This window comes from Hippocampus bargibanti, linkage group LG20, assembly GCF_051943395.1.
Source record: "Hippocampus bargibanti isolate YZ-2025 linkage group LG20, ASM5194339v1, whole genome shotgun sequence".
Lineage (NCBI taxonomy): Eukaryota > Metazoa > Chordata > Actinopteri > Syngnathiformes > Syngnathidae > Hippocampus > Hippocampus bargibanti.
The window spans coordinates 8,137,179-8,152,815 of NC_142753.1; the positions used below are offsets into that span (position 1 = coordinate 8,137,179).

At 40.0% G+C, this 15,637-nt stretch overlaps 1 protein-coding gene across 2 annotated transcripts in view; it reads right to left on the minus strand.

Moving 5' to 3' along the window:
• Positions 1-1,188, minus strand: part of epha10 (EPH receptor A10) — a 129,973-nt gene extending 128,785 nt beyond the window's left edge. For both annotated transcript variants that reach the window (XM_089023142.1, XM_089023143.1), the window contains exon 1: positions 1,006-1,188. In XM_089023142.1, the coding sequence (XP_088879268.1) occupies positions 1,006-1,084 (79 nt within the window). In that variant the 5' untranslated portion in view covers positions 1,085-1,188. The remainder of the gene's footprint in view (positions 1-1,005) is intronic.
• Between the last annotated feature and the right edge of the window lie 14,449 nt (positions 1,189-15,637).

The following is a 15,637-nucleotide window of genomic DNA, read 5'->3' on the forward strand; positions in this document are numbered from 1 at the left end:
ATTGGATCTTAATAAATGGATTGAAGACTCGGAACGTTTGTCATTCGGGGAACCGTGAGTGGACAGAAGATATAATTTATCCGCATTTGGCTCAATCAAATGGAATATAATTTAAAAAAAATAAAGGAATTTAATAGAAAGTGCACATGGCGGCTTTCTATTGAAAATGCACTAAATAAAGGGGGGGAAGCCATCATGCCCCCACTTGACATTCATCAAACTGGCTCGAATCTCGCATGATAGCCTCAAGCACTGCAACATTCCTAAGGAAAATATCAAATAGCAGTTTTTTGTCTTATATTGCAAGATTGTTTGCACAAACCTGAGCAGTTTTCTACAAAATCCTTTTTTTCGCTCCATCTCAGAACCAATCATCCTCAACCAAATCTTGTTCCATCATAACAAAATGCCCCACATTGGAAAACCATATTAGAAAAGTACTCCAAAGTATTTCAATGGGGAAATAAATACAAACAAACAAGACTGAACAAGAGAAGCGAACGCATGCATTGGGAAGACAAAAGAAACCAGTTGCACAAAGACGTTCAAATCAAACCGTGTCATGTGTTTTGTTTTTTTGGCTTGAAGGAACCAGATTTTGCATTTTAATTAAAGTCCCTCACCCAAATAATAATAATAATAATAAAAAAAAAATACATTTAACAGAAACAGGAGAAAAAGCATGCACTGCATTTTCCCTTGCTATGGTCTTCTACCAATGTCAAAACTGCTAGAAACAAACTCATTGTGGTCGCTAGTGATCTTGAAACGCTTTGAGCGCACACAGAACAAATGCCTAAAAGCTGTTTTTTTAGATTCTTGTCCACAAATAGCCTTTTCTTTAAAAACAAATCGTGAAAAATTCTGATTACATCTTAGTTTGTCAACAATCCATGCACCTTCTATCTCCAAACAAGCAGGCATCTATTGCTCACCAATCTGCAAAAAAAAAACACCACTTTGGATCTATCTCCCAAATGAAATCTGTGAAATATTTCTACACACCTTCCTCCGCGTCACAGTCTTCCACCCGATTAAGCAATAAAATCCAAAGCACCGTCATCATCATTTTACGCAGATCCATGTTTGTCTGTCCAATTCCGCGGGGGCTCTTGTCATCTCTGTCCAGTCTGCCCGCGCGTAAAGCTCCGCAGCAGAGGCGCACTCCAGGCTGCTCGGAGCGGAAGCCGTCTGGGCAAACAGTGCTCCGATGAGGCAGGCGCAAGGCGTATTTCATACCTCGGGGGGAGGGACTATACGGGGTGAGTGACAGATCAGAGGCGCAATGATGAAAAGAGTCAAGCGGAGCGCACGGGGAGTTTGGACCAATCGCGGGACTGCAAATGCAAACGTTTGGGCCAGGTGTTTCGAATGTACTTCAGTCCTCCGCAGCGTGATTTCTCTCCACTGGTACTGAAAAGCACTCATCGGGAAAATGTACACGCTATAGAAAAGCGATGAAGGGGCAAAATTAACAGAAACTGTCTCTGAGCGAGAGATCTTTTAAGTATAGGGCAAAATTAAAAAATTAAAAAAAATAAAAAATAGAAGGGTAATTAGCCTCGCTTTAAAAATATACATAGGGAATTTTCAACAAAATCAATGTATTTATTCCTCAGCAACCAAACATTAAAAAAAAAAACAATTAAAAACACTGTCCAGCCATGACAGTCAAATGGCACCGACATCTATCCCATATCAAAAACAGTGCTGGCGCAATCGCTCAATAGAGTCTACTCATTGATGAATTTTTTGAAAAAAAATCGTTCCACATGACGCACAACAACTCAAAGTGACAAAAAGAAGAACACTTGCTAACGGCTGCCTACTCGGGCGCCATTTTGGACTTCTTCATCCATCTACCCAATCATTTATGGAATATCCGGAACCATAACAGACTTCCATCTCTACCGCAAAAAAAAAGGTTGAGTTTATTTGTTCACATTCATCACATTTGAGAAACGGGGCGCAAAGAACCCCGAGCATTTGCGCGCCGATAAAACGGTAAAAGAGCCAACGGGGAAATTAGCGCTAATGAGCCCTGGTGACAAAATTAGTTGTGGATTACAAGAGTGTCCGTTGAGGTCATATAAATTTCTGAAATTGAGCTCGATAAAACAGGTGCGCGTCCTTTAAATGCACTTTGAGCAGTTATTTTGCGTATCGATTTTTTTTTGTGAGTTTTTTTAGATTTTTTTTTGGGGGGGGGCGTGTTCAACGTTCCATTTAAAGGACAACCGACACCATTTTTTTGTTTCCTAACTGACATCAGAAAAACGTTTTATAGCATCCAAAATACCCAAAATGGCTGATATTTTTAGTCAAATGCAAAACACCAATAAAAATGAGTGTCTCAAAACTACTTCAAAATGACCCCGGAAATGGTGAGTTTCAGAAGGTCCTGCCCCCTTGTTCGTGACGTCACGCTAGGACGTCTTGCCTTGCTCCAGAATCAAAACAATGGCTTCAGATTCGGAGAAGATGCTTTCTTGTTACTCATCCAGTTATGAATATGATTCAAATAGTTCTGAAGAGGAAAGCAAAAATGTTTGCAATCGATTAAAGAAGTCCTTCCTGATCAATTTGAGCCGTCAGGACTCCAATGTAGCGTCCCAAAAAATGCACAAGATGGCGCCCAAGCTCCATTGGAAATGGGCTGATTTGTCTGTTCGGAATGTGTGTCAACAAGTATCAAATACAGTAAAGTCTCTTTATATCGATATTCTCGGGAGTCGGAAAAAATATCGATACAACCGGACTATCGATATATCCGATCCTGCGGCATGTAAATTTTTTCCTTGCGTTCATAGAAACAGTATCGTAATAAGCAGTACTATCAATATAACCGATATCGATATAACCAGACTTTACTGTAGTAGTATTGGTGCAACACACAACCATTCACCATCGTGTTATTTATGTGTCTTTCTTCTAATTTCGCCATCAACACGGATCAACAGAAAGTTTTCAGTACCAAACAAAGTACCCAGAATGCATTGTGTGTCGCTTTCTCTGTCAGGGGCGTTCCAGATGTGACGTCACGTCAGTCATCGTCATCAACTCGAAAACAAGACTTCCTGAATATTCAGCGCGATTCTGAAAACGGAAAAATATAGCCATATGCCGTGGAATCTTTTGTTAAAATACGCCCCTTTTCCGGCGGCGTCGGTTGTCCTTTAACGATTGGGCAACTGAGTTCTAAATCAAAGTTTAGGTACGCGCCCGTTCGACTTTGGAGGTTTTTACCACCGGCGTGGCCTCACCGTGAAAAACACAATGTGAGGCATGTCTTTCACGCTGTGTAATTAAGCAGCTACCCGAACGCGGGGGCGCGTGTTGCTTTGATTAAATTAGGGATGCTCAAATCAAAGTAAGTTTAATAATATCTCTTGTGTTGCAATTATGACCGTATAATTCTCCGTTGGCTGTAGCCATAGAGACGCGACAAGTAATCGACTCTACAACCCTCCCAACACTCCACGTAATGAACATCAGCAGATATGAAATGTTTGGGGTGTTTTTTTTTTTTTTCGCACACTCTCGGTAAGTCTGTAAAACATTATTAAGGGGGAAATCCAGAGTTAAGACAATAAGCGTAAGGAAAGCATTGAAACAAATTGATGGAACAGATTCTACTTGAGGGTTTTAACAATCACACATTTGGCTCATCTCGTTGGAGACAAATTCCTCTACAGGGGGGGCTGAGAAGAATGACTTGTTGGGATCAGGTTACTGAGAGGCCAAGTATAAATCGAAAAAAAATTGAAGTGAAATGAGGGTTACCAGCACAACTTTAGTTCGCTGACGAAGCTCTTTGGATGAGGAACGAAACGTCTGACACCTTCTAAGAACTACAGCTGACGAAACATTTTCCTCCATGCCATTCACAAATTTATTCGGGAATTGAAAAGTTGATGTCAAGCGCCATTTCTGATTTTTTTTTTCATGCTTGGGTGCTGATAAAGCGCTCACCATGGTCTCTGGCAATGTTTTTTTTCTTTTCCACAAATCGGGCAGCATTTCCCTTTTGTCCATGTTAGCGCTTTGTTACAGCTTCAGCTGTTGTTAAAACACTATATAAATCAATATGTATGTATTGCATTGTATTTTGTACATCTGCCTCCATTTCACGTTCAGATAACTCCAGACCCATATGACTTAGGAATTACCACTTTTTTTTCTGATGAAAGAAGCGAGTCTAATAATAATAATAATAATAATAATAATAATAATAATGTGTTTCATTTATAAGCAACTTTCAAAACTCTCAAGATCACTTTACAGTCACCGGATACGTTTTTTTTTTTTTCTGTGGGTGAGCAGCGGCAGCCACACGGGCCAGCGTTCACTCAACCCGGAGTAACTCAAATAGATACAAATCAAGCGTGCTAGCTAATAGCTAGTTAATAGATGTTAGTGCTTTGTTACAGCTTCAACCGTTGTTAAAAATCAATATGTATGTATTGTATTTTGTACACCTGCCCCCATTTCAAGCTCAGATAACTCCAGACCCATATAACTTAGGAATTAACTTTTTATATGATGAAAGAATGGAGTCAAAATTTTTTTATGCTGCATTGAATATTTACGGTATGTAGTCTTTAAACTCAATATTGTGTGGGTCCTGCAATTTGAGTGTAAATGACAAAAACCCTGGCACTGGAGTGGACACATTTTTCCAGGTTGTCTGGCAGTGAATGAGTTAATCATCAAATGTGCAAGTCTGCGACAAGCTAAATGTCGAATACAAACACGAAGCTATAGCATCCTTTGACGAAAATAAACTGTCTCACATCTCCTGTCCCACGTAAATCCGCTTCAATTCCAAGTCGTGACCGTTCTACATTCGCATCAGCGCTCTGCAAAGCTGGGCTGTGAAAATGCTGCCCATTATAGGTGCATGTTTACTGTATGTAGTCCTAAAACTCAATATTCTTTGGGTCCTGCAATATGAGCGTAAATGACAAAAACCCTGGCACTGGAGTGGACTCATTTTAGCACATTGTCTGGCAGTGAATGAGTTAATCATCAAAAAGAGAAATGCCGTTTTATTCAGGGAAACAATGGGGCCGTAATTTAAGCATCACCAAGAATTGGCCCATTCAATTATTACCCGTCCTATGGAGGGAAAAAAATAATCTAATCAGCAGTTGCAAAACTCTAGACCGGAATACTTTGATTAAATGTTTGGATGAAGCAGAATGGCTACAAAGTAAAAAGTATTATTATTGGGGTTTTTTTCTACAGCTTGAAACAAGATCCCCAGAAAAATGAGAGAAAAAAAACAGCCATTCATCTGTGACCATAGTCCCAATCCGGTTTCATGTAGCGTCATATTTCCTATTTAATGCCAAACGGAGGGTAGCGAGAGTTCCCAGGAAAGTTTGTGGAACATTTTTTTTTTCTTTTTCCAATTCTCTCGCCTGGAGGGATCCCAGTCTAAAGGACCCCCAATAAAAGAACATGAATATTCCACTCTGCATTTGCATCTATTTAGCTCTTCATCTTTTGGCTTGCTCACCTTACATCACGTTTTTTTTTTTGCTAATGCTCGCAGACGGCTTGCCATCCTGTCACAAGAACAAATGTCATCCCGGTGGTGTTTGCTCCTTTCTTCCGCCCTGTCGCAGCGGTAGCCTTAATCAATTATGTAAATAAGTGCCGTTGTCCTAACAAAATTGGGCGTAGTCAGCGCGCATGCTTGACGTTGACAGGCGCGACGAAAGGATGTTGACATTCCTCTCTTTTGCATTGTGAGCTTGCAAATAGCGCTTCAACCGACCGTGGATATAAGGAAGCACTTGACTTGTTCCGGAACAGTAAATCGGCAAATGCTTTAAAATGATTGACGGACAGCTCATACAGTATCGTAGAATCTACTCTTGGATCTGAATTAAAAATATGTCTACTATCATCATCATCATAATAATAATAATAATAATACATTGTATTTCTAAGCCCCTTTCAAAACTCTCAAGGTCACTTTACAGTCAAGGGCAATTTTTTTCTGTGGGTGAGCAGCGGCAGCCACACATGCCAGCGTTCACTCAACCCGGAAGTAACTCAAATAGATTGAAAGCTAGCTAGGTAGTTAATAGCTAGCTAGCTAGGTGTGTTAAGTTCATTCTGTCTCCTTGTTATCTGTTATAACTCAGTTAGATTGCTATATGGCTAATAGATAGCTAGATAGCCAGCAAGATAGCAAATAGCTAGCTGGATATGTTACAATTCCACAATTTCAAAGGCACTTTACAGGCACAGGATAGGCACTTTAAGGCTGAATCCTTTCCATTGTGTCATTTATAAAGAAATTCGATGCTTTTGCATTTCTAAGAGGACTAAAATATTCAAGTATCATTGTCATTGAATATTCATCAGAAAAATTTCCTAAGTTAAATGGGTCTGGAGTTATCTGAGCTTGAAATGAAGGCGGGTGTAAAAAATACAATGTAATACATACATGATTTGTAAGGCGCTTTAACCACCACTGAAGCTGTAACAAAGCGCTAATGTGGAAAACGCCGCCCCCTCGTGGGAAGGAAAAAACATTGCCAGAGGTCTGACCAGCGCTTTATCAGCACCCCACAAATGCAAACAAATTCGCTCCACGTCACATTTTCAATTCGGTCACGGGTACTTCAACGGAGAAAACGACCCATTACAACCCTCGCCCGGCGTGCAATCACGGCCGAGGACAAAACGCTAAAGCGGCGGCGACTATGAGCCTCGATAAGAATCGTATTAAACATGCGAGGGACATCCATTTCCTCTTTAGGGAGTGCGCTGATGCATCACAGGATATTTGTTTAAATGATTCACTGCGACTAAAGCAGCAGTTTCCCTCCCCAAACCTCATGTTGTGTTCAAAGTCTTGTTTTTCCAAGCCTCACCTGATGGGATGATAAGATTTGAAATGTTTAAAGAGCCTTCTCTACGCTCTCTGAACTTCATACGCTTAACACACCAACACCCCCTCTCTCCTAACACATAATAATAATAACAATAATAATAACAACAATAATAACAATAACAATAATAATAACAACAACAACAATAATAATAATAATAATAATAATAATAATAATTTTTCTTTTCATATGCTTAGAATATCATCCCCTTTCTAATTGCGACTGTGGACTGCAAATTTCCCCATTGTGGGATGATTAAAGGTTTTGTTGTTCTGATTCTGAATAATAATAATAACAATAATAATAATAATAGCAAAAGTACAAGTACAAGTAAAAATACAAGTACAAATACAAGTAAAAATACAAATACAGTAAAGTCTCGTTATATCGATATCGGATATATCGATAGTCCCGGTTATATCGATACTATTTCTATGCACGCACGGAGAAAATTACATGCAAACAGGGTCGGATATATCGATAGTCCCGGTTATATCGATATTTTTTCGGACTCCCTTGAATATCGATATAACGAGACTTTACTGTAATATATTTAATTTAAAAGCATCTTTCAAACCTCTCAAGGCCACTTTACAATCACAGGATATTTTTTTTTCCTGTGGAACTAAAATAGATGGAAAGCTAGCAAGCTAGCTAATAGAGTGAATAGCAATTCAGATAGCTAGATAGCTAGCTAGATAGCTAGATAGCTAATAGATAGCTTGATAGCTATAGAGCTAATAGCTAGCTAATAGAGAGCTCATAGATAGCTATCGAGATAGCAGGTTAGCTAGCTAGATAGATATGTAGTTAATAGCTCGCTAGCTAGGTAGCCAGTTATTATAGTTTTGAATTTCAGACGTCTGAAAATGTATCCAGACTGAATTACCCTGTGTTGTAGGGTGTCACTCAACTCGAAAAGCCAGGCCGACGATTGTAAATGTTAAACCGGATCAATATTAACAAATTCTTATTTGTGACGAATGCTAAGAGAAGCGAAGCGCTTAACAGGTGTGTTTACATTGAAATATGCACATACTTTTTTCTTTTCTTTTGGTTAATAATACTACTAATACTCAATTATTCTCATCTTATTTTACTACCTAGCAAAACATGAATCTTCATTCAGAGGGATTTGGACAAAGATAGAGAACAGCAGCAAGACGTTGCAAAAAAAGAACAGCACTGAGTCAGGGCTTGTAATATGATTTGTCATTCCCTGATACGATTACGGGACGGGCCCTCAGCTGATGGTGTCAGCCGAGATGGTGGCCCGAGATAGCCGGAGTTGAGTTTTGGCCCGCCTGCAATCGCTCTCGGTTAGCTGCATTTGTTTTTGTTTTGTTTTTTTGGCCTACAATATGTCATTTCAAGTCGGCCTCTAATATATGCAATGATTAATCAGTCCATCCCGACGCATAATGCTTGTCGCATACATCATTTCGTGTGGTCGCGGTGTGTCCTGTGGGGAATGAAGCGTCTGCCGCACGGCAAATTTCCAAGCCTTTTTACAGCGGTGCCCATCTGTCAAACAGCTCCATTTCTTCCAGGTTCTCATTAATTCTGCCCCCCCCCCTTTCACCCCCCACAACATGTAAAGATGTTCCACATTCCTACACAGTACACCGAATATCTAACAATCAGATTTTTTAGGGGAGTGGGGGATTAGTTTCTAGTTGCGTGCTGTTGCACGGTCTTCACATCGTGTGAAGTTTGCATGTTGATGAGAGAGAACAAAAACAAATGTGACAGGAGGTGGTGGGGCTTGGGGGTGCCCTTGCCGTGCGATGGTTTCATGACATCGGCTGTCTTTTACGCTCGCCTCAAAGCGTAAGAGAAACGTCAACAAAGAATTGGCTTTATAAGATTGCAGGGCTTGTGATTGGCTTGGATGGAGATGATGATGTTAAAAAAAGTGCAGAAATTATGGAGTTATTTATTTATTTTATGTATGTATTTATTCGTCTATTTGTGTATTTATTTAACCATTATTTATTCATTTGTTTGTTCGTTTGTGTATTTGTTTAGCCCTTATTTATTTATTTATTTATTCATGTATTTATTTAGTGCATGTTTATTCGTGTATTTATTTATTTTTTTAATTCATTTGTTCATTTATGTATTTATTTAATTATTCGTTGGTTTATTCATTTGTTTATTTGTGTATTTAATTATCCACATATTATTTTATTTATTTATTTATTAGTTTGTTTATTCATTTGTTTCTTTGTATATTTATTTATTTATTTTTATTTATTTATGTATTTATTTATTTATTTATTCATGTATTTATTCATTTATTTATCTATTTATTCATTCGCTTATTTTTTTATTTTTTAATTTATTTATTGATTGATTTATTGATTTATCTATTTATACAGTATATTTATTTATGTATTTATGTATTTATTCATTTATTTATTTATTTATGTATTTATTTATTTATTTATTTATTATTTTAATGGTAGTAGTTTGAATTGTGTTCTGTGTTATGAAATGCATCTGCAAAGTGGCATGGGGTGGGTCTATTTTAGTCTAAATGCGAGTATCCCATAATTTGACCTCGAACTGCAAAAAAAGATTCAACAAATACCCCAAAACATATCCTCCCTGATTTATTCTATTTTATTCGGTCAATCCTCTCTTTTGGTTCCATTCCCGGCCCCCCCATGTCCCCCACAATCGTTTTGCATCTCTCTTTTCTCCTTCCATTTCGTGTGGAAATCCCTGTCATTTGCCAACGCTGCCTTTGCCTCTTTTGTTGTGCGTTCACATGCAGAGCATCCCCACCCCCCAATTTCAGCTCGCTCGCTGACTAGCGCCTTAAGGGGTAGCTAGAAGCATGAAAACACTGCAGAATACTTGGTTGGAGGTGAAAAGGGGGTTACGGTTTGGATACATCTGGCATGTCTTTCCCACTTGGAATTGGGAGCCAGTCACGGACTGGGAAGGTAAACCCGACCCAGTGCTTGTGTATGAATGAACATAGTTGAATTCTCATATGTTCAGAGGAAAGGCGGGTCTGGGGGGCGGGGGGGACCCTCCTGAAAGCACTCGTGCCATCACCGCATTCAATCACGCACATGTGCCTTCATTTTTCACATGCATGCATACTTGTACAAAACCTCCATCGCACGAAATCGTCCCTGCCACACGAATCCACATACCGTTTTGGTTTCACATACCCACCCCCACCCTGCGTGTTTTTATCCGCCGCTCTCTCACATGACACGATAACACGCACATACTACTGTACAAACCAAAAATATCATCCTTCACTCAACTTAATCCGCGTTTATCCTAACATCGCCACAACACGGAAAGCAATCATCTGAACTGCCTTCTTTTTGTTCCGATTTATCTTTGGAAACAGATTAGCTTGTATACAAGCTAACAAGATCCAATACAAAAGCTCAGAGAAATAATTCCACTCACACGCAATGATACAAATGGTCACTTTTGACAATAAATCTGTGTATTCAGGTTACTCGCGATTGATCGCGCGGACATTGTTTCGGCTATGATGCAAAGTGTGCGTCTTGCTAGCTAGGTAAGCTCTTTCCGCAACGTCTGAATAACAATCTTTAACATGAAGTAGTACTTAAAGGAAGCGTTTACAATACAACGCCGACGCTAGATTCTCATGAGAGTGACTATACCTAATTTTGTGGCACGCCAGTACATATCCTGACGATCTAATTGCTTTGCCAACCCCCTGCAGGGAGGTGAGTGCTGTGGTGAAAGTGGAAGGATGAATAATGGATCGTCTTCGACACTATGTTTAATCCTTGCAACTCCACCCCCCTGTGAGCTGAACTTCGGCGGTAAAGGCACGCTTGCCATTCCAGAGTAAATTTTCTCTGTACTTTTCGACCCAAATCCCCCCCCCCCATCCTCTCAAATTCAACACGAATTGAGTCGTCAAAGAATTTTACAGTCTTGACAAGCTCACCATTGCTCGAAAAATACCCAAACGGCGAACAAGCTAACGTGCATTCTCTTTGTTTAGCTAACATGAGTTTCATATTCCAGACAGTGCGCACTTGCCTCTGCAGTAGAGAGATAAAGACGGTTTGGCCAAACACTATAATCAACAAGCCAGAGAGGTCATTGGCTCACCTAGAAACGCAACAGACAGAAAAAAAAAATGCTTATCTCTCCCTATCAGCATGTCAACCACCCTCACCTCCACCTCGCTCTCCTCTCCCACCTTGCCTTGAAGCACTTTCCTCGCGCCCTTGCCTCCTTCACCTCTGCGAAACGCGCACGCCTCCAATTGCTATTCCATCTGAGAGGAAAAATGGCGAAAACTATCTAATCCAGTAAGAATAACAAAGAGGTGGAAGGAATCCCATTCTCCACCTGCCGTCTTTGGTCGTGGCAGGAAAAATAGCGAGCATCCCGGTGGCGGGATAAACTGTGATAACAAATAGCTCAATCTGTTCCGCGTCTTCATCTGCCGTTTTATTTTTTGCTCACAACTGCAAAGCCAAAGAATTATGATTAATGACAGTCTACCTGTTCGGGTATTAAGATAGAGCCCTCCAATTTAAATTTTCATGCGCAACAGAAGGATCACGGGGTGGTTGATTTCTTGAAAAAGAAAAATGCAGGTAAGGCCTTGAGTCATGCGCTGAGTAATCTGCCCCCCCCCCCAAAAAAAAAAAACAATCTCAGCGGGATTTCAGGGGATGATTGCGGATATTTGGCAGGCAGACACAGGCAGAGGAAAAACATTAAAAAAGTGTTCCTAATTTGTTTGTATTAAACTCATGTAAACATGAAAATAAATGGGCCTTTTTGTCTTTCTGATTGTGTCACGTAAAAATAGCCCTCCTAGTGAGATACTGTTCAGCGGGCTATGCAAGGGGAAAATAGAAATAACATCTCAGAGTATGTATTCTTTTTTTTAATTAATTCCACTGTGCCATAATGAAGTAATGGGGGAGTTGGGGGCGAATATCTCACTTCTCCGAAACGTGACGGCATCATTATTCTTGCTCATTTACGGTCCTCCGCTGTCACGATTTCCAAGTTGGTGGTGGTAGTGGAACGCAGAAATGGCGACAGGAGGGAGGATCAGGGGTGATAAAGCCATACATTGACTAAAAATTGACAGAAATAGCTGAAACTCTGGTGCATGGTCTTCCATAAACTGAATAAGTTGTGGTTGTAATTTGAAATAAATAGCTTTTTAATCAAAGCCACAATTGAAATTTTCATGGGTACGCATCTTTTTAAGCCACTTTATACTTGGCCAAAAAACAGATTATTCTGATTCTGTTAAAGTTGGCAGGAACAAAATCTGAAACAAAGTAATCAGAACAGAAAGGTCCAAAGTAGCAAACAAAACCATGAGTAAAATATGGCAAGCTAAAACAAACCTGACAAGGGTGAAACAAACAATGACCCGACACTGAATGGTCGCGCCGGGAGTCCTTTTAACTGCCACTGATCAAAACGACCATGGTCGCAAACCGAAATGTGACAACCACGGCACCACCGTCCTCGTTTTTTTGCACGTTGCAACCACTTTTTTTTCCTTCCTGTCAAAACTTGCAACATACTAAGTGAGCTGTGCAAACGAACAAGTCATCTACATGGACGCTGAGCATTTGTCATCCGTCAACGAGAGACGACAGACAGCCTCCCGTCATCACCTCACGGGGGGTGGGGGGCTAGGGCGGATAGGGGGTGGGGGGGTCTGTTAATTTCATTATTGCTGTCTCCTACTCTTACTTTCCTGTCTTTCATCTCATCTTGGGCCTCGCACTGACTTAAATATTTCCTGCGGCATGCGATGAGTTGACGTAATGGGGAAAAGAAGAGAGGTGGGGCAATCACAAACACAAACAACGAAAAAAGAAAAACAAAAACGCATATAAAATCCGAATATCCTATTATTGCGGCGTGCGGATTGCACATTCAGAGTAGCGAGCGCGGAGATGTTTGAGTAGGAGGTGGAAGTAATCTCCCATGAATATTCCATCCCGGTAGTAGCGAGCCATTTTAATTATCGGCACCTCCCGGAACCTCGGTGAGGTCTAGCCGAGGTAAATTAGCCCCAGCAAATATCGTGACTTCAAACCCAGCCGAAATCAAGATGTCGTCAAATAGAGCTCAGCGGCCGCTGAAAGAGCGCACGCGAAGCAAGACGGGATGTCGTTATATTAAATTAAATTATATAAATTCTCGTTATATCGATATCGGATATATCGATAGTCCCGGTTATATCGATACTATTTCTATGTACGCACGGAGAAAATTACATGCAAACAGGGTCGGATATATCGATAGTCCCGGTTATATCGATATTTTTTCTATGCACGCACGGAGAAAATTACATGCAAACAGGGTCGGATATATCGATAGTCCCGGTTATATCGATATTTTTTCGGACTCCCTTGAATATCGATATAACGAGACTTTACTGTATATCCAATAACCTTCCTTGACGAAAACTTTCATCTGATTACCGATTGGCTCAAAAGACTTAGCTAACAGGCATTAAGAAAACACAAAGCATATTATTTCTTCTCTTTCTGTGCGCTAAGCGCTCAACCAGTCGCAATGATGTCCGCCTAGCCGTCAGTGGCTCGACTACATTTCAACCTACTAATGAGCTTCTCCCTGCTTTTTTTTCACCAACTCTGCTACACTTCTAATCACAAGGACATCCGGAGTCTGATCTACGGAGAGCCACCTGCTTGGCACTCGATTACCATAATCAGGACTCATAAGACAGGTATTTAATTAGCCACCCAAAAGAACAGAGGGCCGATCGCAAAGTATCTACGGTGAAATCATTTTACAGCAGGGGTGGAATTCATTCATGACTACATGGATTTTTGTGAAGAAAAGCAGAAAATTGCTACCACTTTCATTTCCATCGTTAGAATTCTTTTCTTACCTGAGCCTTTGTCCGGATTTGTGCGCTCTAGTCGGCGATCCCAAATCAACCCTAAAAATGAAAAAAATTGCAGTTTAAGCATGCTGCGCGATTGTTGTCGGTGTTTAGTCCCAAAATGTGCAACGCCAACCCACACCCGCAATCGCTTGATTAATACAATGGTAAACGGACATTGACTGCGACATAACATCTTAAAAGGTAACTGGAGCGACTAGCAGTGGTGGGCCGTCAGGGCCTGCAAAGCCTTCTCTGCTATTCTAAAAATATCGCAACGGATCCCGTCTCAAGGATTGTTTGTTTGCACCAGTTCGAGCGTGTGAACCCAAAGTGTCTCAATAGCCCCGAAAGCCATTCAAAACGGCGCATGTTAAGTGCTTGCCTTTGCGCATTTCACGGCTCTCGCGCCAAGCGTGCAAATCCGCGAATGCCATTTGTGGCTTGTGCATGCCCTACAAAAATAAAAATCCAGCAGGTAAATCTGATACAGAATGTTGATACTTTGTGGTCAGGTGACAACAAAGCAAACATAAAAAAATGATGTGAAACTAACACCAATTGCACACCTTCCAAAAAAAGACAGATAGCGAGATGGATAGCGAGATAGATAGCGAGATAGCTAGATACTGTAGATAGCTAAATAGATAGCGAGGTAGATAGATAGATAGCGAGATAGATAGCTAGATACTGTAGATAGGTAGATACTGTAGATAGCAGGAGAGATAGCGAGATAGATAGCAAGATAGATAGTGAGATTGATAGCTAGATAGATAGCTAGATAGATAGCTAAATTAATCTCTAGACATATAGCTATATAGATAGCTAGATACTGTAGATAGCTAGATACTGTAGATAGCAGGACAGATAGCAAGATAGATAGCGAAATTGATAGCTAGATAGATAGCTAAATTAATCTCTAGACATATAGCTATATAGATAGCTAGATACTATAGATAGCTAGATACTGTAGATAGCAGGACAGATAGCAAGATAGATAGCGAGATAGATAGCGAAATTGATAGCTAGATAGATAGCTAGATAGATAGCTACATTAATCTCTAGACATATAGCTATATAGATAGCTAGATACTGCAGATAGCTAGATAGATAGCAAGATTGATAGCTAGATAGATAGCTAGATAGATAACTAGATAGATAACTAGATATATAGCTAGATAGATAGCTAGACAGATAGCGTGCTAGATAGCTAGATAGAAAGAAAAATATATTGTTTGTTGTTTTTTTTTTAGCAGCATTAAAGTCTTAGAAGCACTTTTAATGCTCTCAGTAGGTTGTGACACGCTACTTTTGAAAATGAGGTCGATCAAAGTCTCGCACGGACTTGCGATACTAGACTGACAGAATACATCCCAAAAAAAGAGGACCATCTGCATTTATTTGCAATTTAGCTGGATAGCATAGAAGCATTGAACATTGTGAACGTGCTTTGTATGATTTTGAATCAGTATCCATTTTTTTCCTTTTTTTTAAATAAATGTATGTATATATAAACATGCTTTTACATAAACTTACTGATGCACTTTAGCAAAGGAAACTTTCTGGTTCGAGAGAGGCTTCCAAATTCATAGAGGGAACCAAAAGTGGGATTGGAGAGCTCGAAGACTTTCAAATAATCCCGGATAATCCCTAGATGGCAAATCTTAGTTTAAAAAAAAATACCCAAAACAGCATATGGACACGTTGACAGTCGCAGCTTTAAAATTTCAAGTTTTAAACAATGTCGCCAATTTAAAGGAAGACCCTAAACAGGATCTGCAATGTAAATTTTACGGATGACTGGAAGGGCAATTTATTGTTCAAT